We start from the raw sequence: 15,621 nt of genomic DNA, 5'->3' as shown, positions 1-15,621 counted from the left end.
CACTTTTGGAAAGTTCTGTAAACTGCATTGGTCTTTATTTAATTCAGTCTTTCAAGACATCAATCACAACATGGAGCATAAGATCACTAACAAATCTTGATTTATGGGTTACATATTGTGAACCCTAGCTCCTTGTCTTGTGCTCCGTTCAGCCCAACATACACCCAGTGAAGACGGCATCCACTTGCCCATTATCGTAACTTTTTAACAGCGCTGTAAAAAATTGAAAGTAAAAAAGAAATAAAGGGGGTTCTCAGAATTTAGGCCCAATGAGTGAGCACAATCAAAGTGTTAGCAAGCGCAAATCGAATAACATGCAGGCAACAATGCTGGAATAGGGGCAAGTGGGTGGTTACATTACATTTATCAAAAGTGGCTTCAATACCAAGCTGATAGGTTAAAACAAAAAATAATGGTTATACTTTACAATGGCTATACTGCAACAGTTTACACATTTTCACAGCTTTGTAGCATACAATTTCAGCATGTAGAGATGCCTCATCAAAAATATATTTTTCATTTTGCTATCATTACAATACTCAGTAGCAGGTTGCCTTAGCTGCTATAGCAGTACTGTAGGTGTTTGGAGGCCCTAAAACAGCTAAAACAAAATGTCTCCATGCTTGTGAGCAACAAATGAAAATGCACATTAAATTGTGCGCTTCATTTTTGTTTCTATTTATTCCACTTAACAAAAGAAGCTGTAAAATGTTCCTGTGTATAACAGTTAATGCCACCAAACCTCTTTATTGTTACAGGAGCAGAATGAAAAAAAAAAAACACACATGGCCAAAGTATCCAATAAAGGCCACCTTTTTTTGCTCCAAAGTTGCCACTAGTGTGCCCCCTATACAAGAAAGGCATAAAGAGATGTGTGCAAGCATCACCTCATTAGTTTGTATTTGTCCGAAAGGATATGTTTTCACTGCATTTTGACAGACATTACCACTTCAATAAAATGACTTCTCAGCTTTAAAAGACTGCATGATCGACAAACCCAAGGTGAACTTGTACTTAAACTGTAATCATGGCATATTTAAACTGAAAGCTTACAGGGCAATTCAAAAGAATATTAATTTCCACTGCAGCAGCAATTTTTCAGAGCCCTAATCCCTGTGAGCAACCTTTAAATTTTCTTGGGTGCAGTGTGACCCACCAGAGAGTGACTGACAAAGCCAGCTTCTTTAAACTGCCAATAAATGGCAACAGCAACCTGGCATGTATGTTCTTCGCATGCTATTCGAAAAATCTGAGCTGCCCCAGTGCTTCCTTGCACAATTCAGTATTTGTGTCCGCACAGCATGAATATACAACATGACCCACCAGTTATCCATGATGCTGTGAACGCATTAATATGCCAAACCACTCCATACGGTTTCCGACTGCCTACTGGTCTTCTGCAGTAATCGGATCAATGTATTCACAATGGTAAACAAAGTAAGTACTGTCAGGGGCAGTTCTGTGAAAACTGAACTATTACACGTTGTCTTTTGCAGTAATTTATGCATGCAAAAAATAAAACTCTCACAGTGCCTACATCACTGAATATGGCAATCTCAGCAACCAAGTCAGACAAAATCAGTACACCATAGCAAAGGAAAATGCAGCATGAATTTTGCTACCTGAACAACACGCAAAGAGACAGCACACCAAATGTGACTCCACACACATTGCCACCACAGAAGAATCCTCACTGCTAGAGTTTCTACACAAATAATCAATACTGCTAATCCACACATATCCACTCTGGCACCTTGTCCACATGTTAGCAAGGACGCTCATTTCTTGTGTTGCGACTGCTGAACCACTGCCATGACAGATTTGTTTTCCTTTTTGCTCTTGAGATAACTGCTGCATTTTGATTACTGTACTGCTTCCCTCTTGCTGGTTGAGTCTTTATCAAACCCTCAACTATACATGTTAAATATCTATAAAAGCAGCAGCTTGCCAAAGCATTTTTGTAGCATCGTGATAACCATAGTCAACCAAAGAATGTCTAGCATGCACATATGCTTAGCTTTGACTGCTAGACATTCTTTAGCTGCACAAAAAACCTATAACAGTACCTGAAAAGGTGTAATGCAACCCTGCTACGATCCCGAAAGCTGTCACATAAAACAATGCAGTACAATTCGCAAACCAGAGCTTCGGACATCTTATTAACAGTAGTTCCTTAAGATATTCCTTCCGCAACAATAAAGAAGGTACTATGGCAACATAGTAATAAATATGAAACTTTTTCAAGAATAAAACTTCTCAACAAAAGCAAAAGCCCACACCAATATTTTATAGGCACCACTTCACATGACGATATCCATTAAGTTCTGAAGTCTAACAAAAATATATTACTACTAATAACAGCAACAAGCAGGGCTGTGTAAATCGGATGACATATTTATGAGGTCTAGCAAAGTTTGCTGGCGAACATGAAACAATAAACGGATTGACAACAAAATCAGTTGCGCGACTCAAAAAGAAAAAAAATAAACTGAGCTGTGGCTAAACAGCCTTCGATTACAGTGTCCATGATATTAATTCGCTGCGTCATGCTATTGTAAACGCGGTGAACCAAATGAATGAGAACAGCTGATCTTCCACTCACGCATTCATCTACAGCGCGCAAGACGATGGCGATGATTTCTACAGTTGCTACAGGTCCAGCAAGTGCAAACAGCCGCTTCAAAGCACAGTTGTGAACAGTGGCAGAAGATACGCGATGAGTGCCGTTAGGGTGCGAAGACCTCGCTACGTGCGTCAGAAGGAACGCTACGTTGCTGCGACAAGCCCAAATGCGTGCGTGATGAAGACCACTTGGCGCGATGAGAGGGTAGCAGCGACGAAACCACCCAGTGGCTGCAAGCAAAGACTTGCAGGGTCTCTTGAAAACTTTACAGCGAGGATAAAACCTTTCTGCAACAATCACACGCACAAAACACAAATCCGCCTTCTTTCTATATCACACTGGGGCCTCTTCAAGTACCGACGGCAGTGCGTTGGCTCGGAAAACGGGATGTCAGCAGAGTAGGCGGCGGCGTCTATATTCGGTTTGAGGAAAGAAGCAACAGAAAACGGCGCAGCGCGACCGACCGAGCGCGTCGGTCGAGGGAGGTCATGAGCGAGCGAGCGCGCTTCGTTGGCTTTGTCGCGCAATCTCATCGTGCCCGCGATCGCCGCGAAGGAAAACAAAAACACAAACACCAGCGAACAGTCGCGCGTGTTATCCGGCGATTGCCCATGTAACACAACGTCACCAACAATAGGTCTGTTCTCACCCGCTCGCTAATTTGCAATTAGCTAGATGTCACAACACTAGAGAGGAGAGCGTTGTTTTTGTCCGCGTGCGGGGGCGAACCGTCAGATGCAACGCGAGAGCGTTGGCAGACGACGAGCGGAAGTGAGCGGCTACGCCTCTGACAAAACCGCCCTAGGTTATGCTTTCACCTTGTTCAGGAGAGGCGAGGCAGTCGAGCGCCATCAACAGGGTGGTTATTCGAGGATCCCGTTTACACTCCCAATGCCCTAGAGCGAAAACCAGCTGCGGCTGCCGACGAGACGGTCCGGGCGACCTCCATCTACTTTCCAAAGCTAGACGCCGCCATTTTTGCGGGAGAGGAGAGAGGAAGGGGCATGGGAAGGGTGTGCGCTGGTTGCCTGCCCTACTTTTTGTTTCGCAACTTTTTGTCCGCTTCTCTTGGTTTCTTATTTCCTCCACGGAGAAGTTTAGCGGCAGGTGCGAATGCGGCCGCCCGTTTCGACTTCTCAACGTTATCGGTTGGCCGAAAGAAGGCGTGATACAGGACATGATAACGATGCCGGCGCAAGCGAAATAAAGGTCTCGACACACTGGCTCGCACCGAATGCACGACGAAAGAATTGAGGCGATTACAGACGAAGCGCCGGCGCCAATGTGACACAAATTTTCGTTGTGTCTAATACAATAAATGCACGTCACATGAAGTATGTAGGAGGGCATCAGAAGGCATTAGACGTTAATTTGACAACACTAGCAAGACTCGTTCAGACACAGCTAACAGGACGAGCCACTCCCAGTAGAACGTAGGATTACTAACTGCCAACGCGAAGCCGCTCCGTTTATTATTGACACAACAGGAAGACGGCTGTGAAGTGAAGACTAGGACTAACAGAACTAATTAATCATGATTTTTCTCGCAAATGTGCCTCTGCATGTCCGTGTGCACAAACTTTATGGAATACGGTACAGCCTAGCAAATATATAGTGCAAATGCGTCACATATTTCAGCTTAATATGCTGATATAACGCAATAAGGCAGTGAATCAACAGTGAAATGCCAGAACACACACTACTGCAAGCTATGTCTGTCTAGACGAGGCATTCATAAAGTAGAACTCGGTGCTAGCATTCAATGAGTGCATGGCTTTTAAATGCTCGAGGCGCACAACGACGTTTTCAAGACATGCTTTAACGTGACTATCCGGTCACAAAAGCATGCCAAGCTGTAACAGGCTGTAAGAGCGAAGAAAAAGTAGAATTCGCAGAAATGCTTCAAACAGAAATTTGTCATAGCTGTGCAGAGAAGCAAATAAGCCAGCTTTGTTCATATTTCTACTAGTTCACTTTGCGGCCCTTAACCCAATTGCTTCCAAAGAGGGCAATTCGCTGTCTTCGCTTTAAAATATTCACTTAAATATGCATGAACAAATGGTGCCACATGCTTGGCCATTAATTTTTGGATAGTAGTTTTCACTCCAGATGACAGTAGTTCCTCACTAGTTTCGAAGATACATTGCAGGAAAAATATTATTTTCTCGCTGCTTCTTTTGAACACAAGCATAGAATTGCAGGAAGACTTAAGTTTCTGGTGCAGTGAAATTTATGCGCACCTGCTTTTTGGCAGCGCGGGGGATGCAGTCTGCATATACACTAAAATTTTAGGGTGACTTTGAAAGCAATATGACTTGATCTACAAGCTTGGTGAAGATTATTACTCGGACTCTGAGCCTGACACTTCAGATGTAGCCTGAGCCCCAGCTTTGAGATCCAAATGCGTGCAAGCGGACATTCGTCAATGTCATGTAATTGGCTGTTTACATCAGCAACATATTCTACCAAGAGCGACTGAAAAAGAATGTGCTACATCACGAGAGAATTTTGCCTCGTCAAAATGGTCGTTCACGTGGCTCTGTTCCACCGAAAGAGGAACACAGAAAACTAGCTGTAGCTCCATCCTAAGTAAGTCTAGAGGCCTTTCAGTGGCACCATTTTGGTCACCAAATTCCTCTGAATGATGACATAGCGAAAGCATGACACAAATTTTAGTGTCCAAAGCTGAAAAAAAAAGCTGCGAAAGCTGTAAGGAGTGCGACATGTGCCACATCACAATTCACACACTTGACTGCTTCAAGATTTTTCACAAACAAGACCAATTTGACTTGTCCTAAGTTTGCAATTGTCATGAGAGCTGAAAAAAATAAATATTTCTTGTATGCGACCTTTTCAGTACAAGTTATTGCTAATACTTTCCAGTAACCCAGGCCGTGCTGTGCCATTACAGACTGACCGCGGAAGGAAAAGGGTTAATACAAAAAATAATACAGAAACCATCTCACTATGTCAATAGAAATTTGCTCAAGAAAGACCCCCCAAAGCAAACTGAATGTCGTAGTGTGCACCTAAGAAGTATTTTCATCCTCCCTGCTCCCCCATACCTTTGTGCATAATATATCTGCTGCAGTGGCTTAGTGGTTATGGCACTTGGCTGCTGACTTGAAAGATGCTGGTTCAATTCTGGCCACGGCGGTCAAATTTAGATGGAGGAGAAATTCTAGAGGCCCGTGTACTGTACGATGTCAGTGCACGTTGAAGAACCCCAGGTGGTCTAAATTTCCACAGCCCTTCACTACAGTGTCCCTCATAGTCTGAGTCGCTTTGGGACGTTAAACTCCTATAAACCATAACCTTCGTGTGTAATACACATCAAACCCTGAACATGCCCATTAGGACTTGTACTTTCAATGAAGGAGGCAGAGCTATGTGGTTGGTAGGAATAATAAGTAAGTAAGCAGAAAATGATGCTGAAAATAACCGCTGTCACATACCAGTCAGTCTGCTATTGACAGCAATGAACAATGAACACTATATTCGGATACAACTCAAGTCTGCAGTGAAGCTCCACCCACATTTAGGACCGGCGCACAGAATTCCTCCACGACATAAAAGTAGTCTGTTGTTAAACACTTCTCTCGTCATCTATACAAGAAGCTAATCACGAGAAAAAAGCTGCAAGCTCTAGAATTTTGATACCTGGCTCGTTCAATAAAGTCAAACATTAAACAGCTGATTTCGTTTACTTTTGTGACTGGCTAGCGGAGTAATACAGTATGCCACGGATCGTGGCCCAGTGTTAACAACTGCTGTTTTTGTAAGTTGTATCCTACAATAATGCAGGTGAAGTGGGAATTGTGAGAGGGAATACATTCGAACTAGAATGCCTCCAACTTAACCCCCATACACTAAATCAGCTCAGAAAAAGAAAAAGTGAAATATTCCATCAAAAGTACAGGAACTGAAACCTCTGAAATATGTGAAAAGTAAGACTATAGTAGGAAACAACTCAAGCCTGCAGTGAAGCTCCACCCACATTCATGACTGCCACACAGAATTCCTCCACTACAAAAAAAGTAGTCTGTTGTTAAAACATTTCTTATCTAAAAAAAGCTAATCACAAGAAAAAATTATAACCTATAGAATTTTGACAACTGGCTTGTTTAATAAAGTCAAACATTAAAAAGTTGATTTCGTTTATTATTGCGATTAGCCAGCGGGGTAATACAGTACGCCACGGACTGTGCCCCAGTGTTAAGAACTGCTGTTTTTTTAAGTTGTACCCTACTATAGTGCTATTTCTCCAAACAGTTATCCACAAAAACTGCCAGCAGTTCAAGGGTTTTCAAGCAATCCTACAAACCGGAAAGCCTTAAGGCCCTGAAAATGATGCTTTCAAATTAAAAAAAAAAATTAAGAGCTTTTAAAGGAGTTGCATGTTTTCTTCTTTGTAATCATGCGTAAGAGATCACTATACATGGATCACCACGTGATATTTGCCTGTGACCACAACAAAATTTATAACCAAACTTTTTCTTTCACCTGTCTCGGTTTCGGTTGCAACAGCAGTGATGGCTATGACATCAAAGTTCCATACAGCACACGTGAAACATGAGAAAAAATGTAATGTAATCGCTACTTCTTCACTCGTATTCCAGCTCTTGAGACAGGCTGGCTTTAGTGTTGTGGTGAGTAAAAACAATAAAGCAGCGATAGCAGTCAAACCTCGTTGATATGTTTTCTTTAAAAATTGCGGAAAAACGTACGATCAAAACCGCCTAATTTTGAGAAATATAGCTTTTGAATGAGGTGCAAAAACATTTATTGATAATTTCACTTCATAAAAATGTCGATTAGTGTTTCTTACCACAAGATCTGAACAGAATCTTTTCTAGTGCTCGCATAATTCAGCCCGCTTTCGCGCTGTCATAAGCTCAGAACGAACTTCGTAACACATCCGGTCCGTCGACGGCAATAACGAAACCAACCAAACCCTCTTCCTCGTCGCTTCTTTTTTTTTTTTGGGATGCTTCGCCCCTTTGCATATAAGTAATGCGGGGAAGCCACTACGGCGGCAGATTGTCGCAGCGTTCCTGCTTTTTAAGCTGCTTTCCTGAGACCCAGCCCGCTCGTACATAAGTGCATCGCTGTAGTTCGTGGATGCTTCGCCTCTTTGCCCTTATGCACCGCGAAGAAACCTCAGTGTTTCTCCTCTTCATGTCGCGTCCCCGCAAAAACGGTTGTCTTGAATGTGCGCCGTTTTTATATTGGAATGCTCGCGGCCTACAGAGCGCTGGGCATACTCCCAGACTCGGTCAAGACACTATTGTGGCCGCAGGGCAGTGCGCGCACCCGTGAGCGAACTATGTGAGCCTCTGTGCATTTCTCGAACAGACGGGCTTGACGTCCCGTCTGTTCTGCGCCAGGTAGTGATGCGCTGTGACCGAACACTCCCCGTGCACTACCTAGGACGTTTAACAGCTGGGTGCCCCACCACCCCAGCTGTTGTGTGCAAAGTGTTGTGCGCGTGTGTTTTTGTTTTATTTTATTTTTCTCATTGACTGTACACGCGCACAACCTGGACAACTTTATTTTGACTCTTTGTAAATAGTGTATATACGACCACTCCCTATGTCCTTTCTTGCTGTCCCCTCACCTCTTTCATTTCTCTTCTTCATACTGCCTTCTATCCCTTATTTCCGCTGCCCCAGCTCAGGTGCCGCCGATACAGTGATGGCAGATGCTGCCGATACAGTGATGGCAGATGCCGGGGTGAGCAAAAATCTTTTAACTTTCCTTTTTATTATATTTTTTATCAATAAACACTTACTACTACTACTACTTTTATATTGTTATTGGTGGTGCTTCGCCGCCTCGCGTCTATGCATTGCCGCTGAATTTCAGCTCTTCACCTCGGCTGCCCTCACGTTCGACCGACTTATATGTTTGCACATGTACGGTTGGTCCATAAACGTATTACACGACCACAATATGTGAAAATTTTAAACGCAGTAGCTGGGAATTTGTGTTATCCGGGAACGTATTAACCGAGAGAAATAGTGTAGTGTAACTCTATGGGATGCTTTTAATTTCCGCGATTTTTTTTATTGTACGAACCGGGAAATCGTATGAACCGGGAACGTATCAACGAGGTCTTACTGTATATCGCAATTTTCTTCATGGTTCACGTGACCTATACCGAACTTTGATCTCACTGCAATTGCTCAGCTATTAAATCGAAACTGAAACAGGTAAGAGATGAAAATCGATTAAAAATTATTTAGCAGTCGCAGGCAAATACAACGTGGTGATCCATGTATAGTAATGTCTTGTACATCACTACAAAAAAGAAAACATGCAACCGAAATTTGGTGCCTATACTCCTTTAAGGAAATGTGTGGGCACTATTCTATGTCACATAAGGATTGCAGTAAATTTGGTCACTGGGAACACTTTGAACTGATAAATGAACTGTGTCTCCATTGCACAGTTGTCATAACCAGCAATCACTGCTGGCTGATGCCAAGTACTTGAAAGGCGCATAAAGCCTAGAAAAGCAACAATCACAAAAATGCATTTATTGATGTATCCAGTTATGAATAAATCTGGCAACAGATTTTTTTTATGTAATATGCAGCAAAATTGACTTGGGAAGTTCGTTTAGTTGCATTACACCACCATCACTGAGTGGTACATAACTTTATGACCCTCCAGTCAATCATTATTACAAAATTACAACAAGGGGCCATATGCACAATAGTAATCACAAATCTGACCGCATAGTTCAGTATCATACAACACTCGCAATAAGATAGGGTAGACTAAAATTAACACTACTTAAAAATAATATAACTCATCTGCTTTGCATCCACTAGAATGCTGCTGCAGCAATCGCACAAGAATACCTCAGAAAAGACCAGAAAAAATGGCAACTGGAATACTAAGTTCCTGGCACATCAGACATCAAATGGTTTACAAGAATTTTGACAACTGAAGCAATTATAATGGTAAGTGAGTGCTGCTAATGTTCGTTTAAACTACCTGGCTATTTCTGTTTTTAACGTGTAAAAAAATTTGCCAACGTTTCTGCCCCATAAGTGAGTACTGGTAAGATACAAAGTATACAACAGTTGTAACTTACTGGTACTCACCTATAGAGAAGAAAGGTGGAGGCTAATGAAAAGGGTTCAGCTTAAGTTAAGGACAACGCACCGAGCTATGGAAAGCAAAATGATAAGCGTAAGGTTAAGAGACCAGAAGCGGGCGGAGTTGGTGAAGGAACAAACGCGGGTTAATGACATCTTAGTCGAAATAAAGAGGAAGAAATGGGCTTGGGCAGGGCATGTAATGTGAAGGCAAGATAACCGCTGGTCCTTAAGGGTAACGGAATGGCTTCCAAGAGAAGGAATACGTAGCAGGAATTTAGGAGGGTGGATGAGATTAAAAGGTTTGTGGGGATACGGAGGCTGCAGCTGGCAAAGGACAGGGTTAATTGGGGAGACATAGGAGAGGCCTTTGCCCTGAAGTGGGCATAGTCAAGCTAATGAGATGATGAGATGCTTCTCAGTAATGTGATTTTTCAGCACAGCTGCTGCGCTATTCGAGCTGTAGGTGACCGTGTAAGGAACACACAGTGCAGAATGGCAGTGGCTCTGGGTTTCGACTTGGGCAGCGCGTAGAGTGTTCCAACATCGACGAGCCTTGCTTCGGGACGAACGACCAGCCCGCTACTCTTCTCAACTCTTTACACTGCTGCCGTTCCCCCCTTCTCTGCTTTCCTCCTCATGCTTTCTTTGCTACCACTGTAGTTTGAGAGAGCCGGCGGACTCGGCGCAAGCTCCATAGTCGCCAACCGTCTCACAATGATGCCATCTCTGGTGAGCAATGCATACCTTATCCGTGACGTCATAGGCAAGCAGACAACGGCGCATGCTACTCTTCTCTACTCTTCATGCTGCCGTCGTTCCCTCCTTCTCCACTCTCCTCCTTGCACTCGCTTTGCTACTGCCGTCTTTCCTTCTCTGCTGCGCTCTGCGTTTGCTCTTTTATCCTCTGATGCGCTCATTCACCGAGGCCAACGGCGACGCTCAATGCAGGAACGGGCACCTAGGAGCGGCACTCTAAAGGTCTGAATTTTCACCCACAAGAATAACTGGTCAGACATTTGGGCACAGCACACTGCTAACGAACTTTCAATGCTTGTGTTCATTTTGGCTGCCTTCAGTAATGGGAACAGATCAAGAACACTGCACTTTGGTAAAGGACGAAAAGCTCTGGTGTGTCATAATGATGGGTCGGACTTTTGAGTTTAAACCAAAAAATAGCGATAAAAGTACGTCAAATTCATTTTTTTTAATGCGGTTTTAAGGGAAAAGGTCAGTGTTTCTGGCAGGCATGTCACAATTAGAGAAAATTAAAAAATGCTGGAACTAGGAATATGGGATAATAATGGTATCTTTGTAATTTAGTACTGTGGTGATGAGTTTTTAGGCATTAATCTGCGAACTCATATAAACCCTTGAAGATAGGAAGGCTCCACCTCCTAGCTAAGTGAGTGTGGTCAGCTAGCATAGCATCGTCTGCTCAGACTTATCACTGGCTTGGGGCCATCGCTTGGTGAAAGTATGTTCTTTCACAGAATGTAAGGACACTGAACCTTTTGGAACTGTAACAAGCAGCCATCAATACGGAACCATGCATAAACTGAACGAAAATATCATGTTCTTTCTTCGCTAATGGTTAAATGGCAGCTCCATTGCTGCCATAAGCACGCGAATCATATGATGCACACACACTTCTTTCGTTCAACACTGAATGCAATAAGAACGTTACAGCAAAGCTTTCAGAACTACATCTCTACTCATGTTTTTGCCATAATTTTTGTGATGACTTTACAACTCTATTCTGCAAGGATAGCTCTTATTACGACCATTTGCATGTTGATTACTGCTACATGAGCCACTTGTTGAAAACAAAAAAGGAAAAGATTAACTCTATGTCATTTCTGACGGCACAAGAACATCATATATTTCACCGAAAAAAAAAAAAAGAATCGTCTTGCATAGAAAATAATATTCGTGGAAAAAAAAAAACTGATGATGATAGTGAATTTTTATGGCGCAAGGACATCTGTGGCCAAAGAGCTCCACGGCACAAGGTATTTTCGTTTCCTTAGGTGGGGGGGTCTTTGTCCCCACCTTAAGTAAACGAAAAAAAAAGACTAAAATTGAATTCTGAAATAAATACCGAAAAACGTCCGCTGAATTTTCAAAAAATAAAAACTGAAAAATCCAATTCCTAGTCATATTCAAGGCTACACAGATAAAGTATGGATGTGCAATACAAACTACAGAACTACTCAACAGCACTATTGTATTGTATAGTACTACAAAAGCTGCGTGTTTTCAAAGTAGCTGTTAGTTGTTGTTGAAGTTGTTGTTGGCGCCGCCACCGCTGCTGCTGGTGCTGCATTTTTTCTCCAGTGCCACTGATGCACACATTTTAGTAGGCAACTTACTTCTACAATAATGCCTTCTTGGCATTGGCACTATATGTATCCTCAGCAAATAAATATATATATATATATATATATAAATCAATATTTTTCAGAAGAACCAGTGTGAATGTGCTATAAGAGGGATTGCTGAATTTCAATCACATTGCCAGGATTATTTTTTGCAAGGAGTCAGCTGCAGTAATAAAAAAGTACATTAAGTAAAACAGCTGCAGTGATAAAAAAGTACATTAAGTAAAACGCTCGACACCGATGAGTTAATGTATTACTTTCGAGCTGATACCTTGCAAGACATGTAACAACTGCCTTAGGTTCATGAATGAATCCAGAGAAGCACTGAAAAAATAGATGCGCTCACTTTGCCTGTACTTTCAATGCAGTGCTTCATTTCCTTGCTTGTGCAGCACTCTGGCTTGCTTGCGCAATCATGGCATTCAACTTTTCTGACATCCAAAAACCCAAGTCCAAAATAAAATTTAAAAATGAAAGGTCGATTTGTATAGTTAGGTCAAATATAAATTAGGTACGCTAGCACTGCGTGGCCATTGTTTTGCATTATTTATTGTGGTTTTGTATTGCTTATCATTATACTGCTATCTGGTTAAAGTAATACATCAAGTGCATTCTGTGCATTGTGTGTGTTAGCATGACATGGATGAAGCACAGTAGATACATTACAACCTGCCCACCATGGCAGGTGGCAAACACCTGTCAACTGGTGGACCAGAACGATAAACGGCCTTTTCGATGAACATGGTCTTAAGTGCTAGTGCACTGACCCTATTTGCAAGGTGAAGGATACTAATTTTGCCTCAAAGAAGGAATTAGTGCTAGCTAGAGCACACTTACAGAAAAGGCTGCGAGTTTGCAATGTACACCGTTGTGTACAGTCATCCACAGACCTGTCTAGAGCGCTGGAACTTCGTGCTGTCTGCGCTCCACAGCGTGCAGTGATGTCTAGCGGCAGCGTCTGGTTCGAGATAGCGCGTGTCTGATGCTCAAACGATACTCAAAGTTGTGCTATCTCGAAAAAGCCACTGCCGCCAGACATCATTCTGCTCACTGCAGAGAGACACGGAGGTCCAGCACTCTAGACAGGTCTGTGGACGACTGTACAAAGCACATTAAAGGGCTAATTAGAAAAATAAAGATTACTCAGTTCATTACTAACATGTCATATTGAAAACACTAAAAATGCCTTTCATGTTCCCAGTATCACTCCCAGTATCATTCACAGTATTACTGCTGTGGGTCGCAAGCACAATTTCCACACCTTATACTCCTATTTTTCAAGACAAATTCCCTTCCTTCAAGATGAATCAACAGATAGTGCACCACTGAAACTTAAACTTGCAGACAACTCAAACAATATTATTCAAACTTGTAACTCTAGATTTGGTTATGCTCTTAATTACAATTATGTTTGCACTCATATGCATGTGTTTTTGCATCGCACTTCATGGTTGTCACCTGGAGTAGCTAGCCAGGCTCACTGCTAGGTAAACCTCATTATCTTAAGCCGTAAAAATGGAAGAAACTGTTGAGAAAAATTGAGCTTCAAGATAAGAGAAGTATGCACTAAAATTTTGTGTGATCATGCGCTTGATCATGCACTTTAAAAATTCTACCTTGATTTTCTTTTTCTATAAATACCTACTTCGAAATACCAATTCCACTATGCATACTAAGAACTTGGTTTAGCCCTAATAATAATGAAAAGCACGTGGTCCCCCTGATAACATGACAAAAACCATCATCATCTCGCCACACCTTCCCACATGTTCTCTCTCAAACTGCCAGGCCATCCTTGCCTTACCAGATGGGCTTATTTTCACACCCGGGAAAAAAATCCATGTATCGAGTTGCATTGCAAGTTACATGAGATGGCTTGTATTTGTTTACTGACTATTAGTTAGAGCTGAAGCCCAGAGATTTTTACGGGAGACTATAACTGCTACTGTTACTGCAGCTAGGCATAGCCAAACTGTACACAAGCAGCTTTTGGCCCAGGAACCAAATCCTGGCATTTACGTATGTCTGAAAAAATAAATTAACTGAAGTGAATGTTAGTGAATGTAACAAGATCTGCAGTTTATTATGCTATATTATACCATTTCATTCAATAATAATGATTCCATCATGAACCTTTACTGTTTTTCCTGCAGTCTACATAAAACACAAAAGGCTGCCCTGCAAGTGAAGTTGGGATAAGGAGTTGTTGAAAATCATGTAACAGCAAAAAATCCTTTTAGCCAGGTATTTTGGGTACTGCCAATACACATGTGCAACTGCTAAGTGATAATCATACAGAAAATAAATGAAGGAACTTACTCCGCTGACAGCGCATGATGTGGCGAAAGCCTTTGAGATGCGCCACAGTGGCATAGAGCTCTGTAATTGAAGGTGGTTGCTATGCTCAGACGGTATAGTCTAAATAGCTGCAGACATATAAAGGCTGCACCAGCTCCGAGGCCTTTGCCTATATAGATCATCAGGATTAATGGATGACAGTTGGAGACGAGAAAAAATTTTGGTCTAAATGGTGGTTTCTGTTGAAACAGTGTAAAAGTAATGCAAATAAGGATGATACAACAGGTGTGGTGTCTTTCATATTCCTTCCTGCTGTGACTGCCCTTACTTCAACTGCTTATGCTACTGAAAATCAGAGCATTGTCAACAGTGGTAGACAAAAGTTGACCCATAAAAGAACCCACTGCATGAATCGTACATGAACGAGACATTATATCAAGACTTCCCATTAACATAAAATAAAATATGCATAGTAAAGTGTGATAATGCAAAAAATAAGCATTCAACTTTCTGATTTTTTTGGTCCATGAAAAATTAATGAAACCAATGAAACCATATGAACAATTTCTGAAACATAGATCACTGCCCCTAACTTAATTATCGCCTCATGGCAAAGGAGGTTTCAACACACTACATTTCATTAACATGTGTGCATTGCACAATGAATTAACAATAAAGCCTAAGTAGCACTCACTGTAGCAGGTAGACTGTTTTGTAATTACAACCACAGTTCAAAGATGAAAAAAAAAAAAAATAATGCCCAATACATTGTAAAATAGAAAAATAATACGAAAGCATGTCAGCTATGATGGTTTCAAGAAATGACAAAATGTATAATGGTCTGAATTCCCCATCTGCGTACGACACAATTTTATTTTATTTGTAGTCAACTGTCACATCTGAGTAGTGCTTCATTAGCTTGACAATATAATGCCCACACATTTATATCATCGTATCATATTTTCTTATTTAAAACCAAATAATCAACAATGCTTTAGACCCCACAGCAAAACTGTTAGATATAGTAATCCCTCGTTATAACGAAATTGCCTTACTCGAAATATCGTTTTATTCGAAATTACTTCCGGTCCCGACCCAAATGCATGCATTTTAGGTTGCATTGCTCGAAGCGCATGAAGAGCTTGACCCGCTTAGAGCGAAGCGGTGAGCGGAGGCATCGCCGCCGCGGCAGCGACCATTTTGCGCATTCAGT

General features: G+C 41.8%; 1 protein-coding gene across 6 annotated transcripts in view; it reads right to left on the bottom strand.

Annotated features, from left to right (window-relative positions):
- raskol (Ras GTPase-activating protein raskol) overlaps window positions 1-15,621 on the bottom strand; it is a 103,573-nt gene that overhangs the window by 70,644 nt on the left and 17,308 nt on the right. For 2 of the 6 annotated variants that reach the window (XM_077648259.1, XM_077648260.1), the window contains exon 1: window positions 3,442-3,616. The exons of 2 other annotated variants lie outside the window; for them this stretch is intronic. In XM_077648259.1, the coding sequence (XP_077504385.1) occupies window positions 3,442-3,475 (34 nt within the window). In that variant the 5' untranslated portion in view covers window positions 3,476-3,616. Of the gene's footprint in view, window positions 1-2,602; window positions 2,742-3,441; window positions 3,617-14,429; window positions 14,490-15,621 lie in introns of those variants that run through there. 2 more of the 6 variants (XM_077648261.1, XM_077648264.1) reach the window with 2 other exon arrangements.

This window comes from Amblyomma americanum, chromosome 1 (genome assembly GCF_052857255.1).
Source record: "Amblyomma americanum isolate KBUSLIRL-KWMA chromosome 1, ASM5285725v1, whole genome shotgun sequence".
Lineage (NCBI taxonomy): Eukaryota > Metazoa > Arthropoda > Arachnida > Ixodida > Ixodidae > Amblyomma > Amblyomma americanum.
The sequence above is the reverse complement of the archived record's forward strand: the minus strand, read 5'-3'. Positions and strand labels throughout refer to the sequence as shown.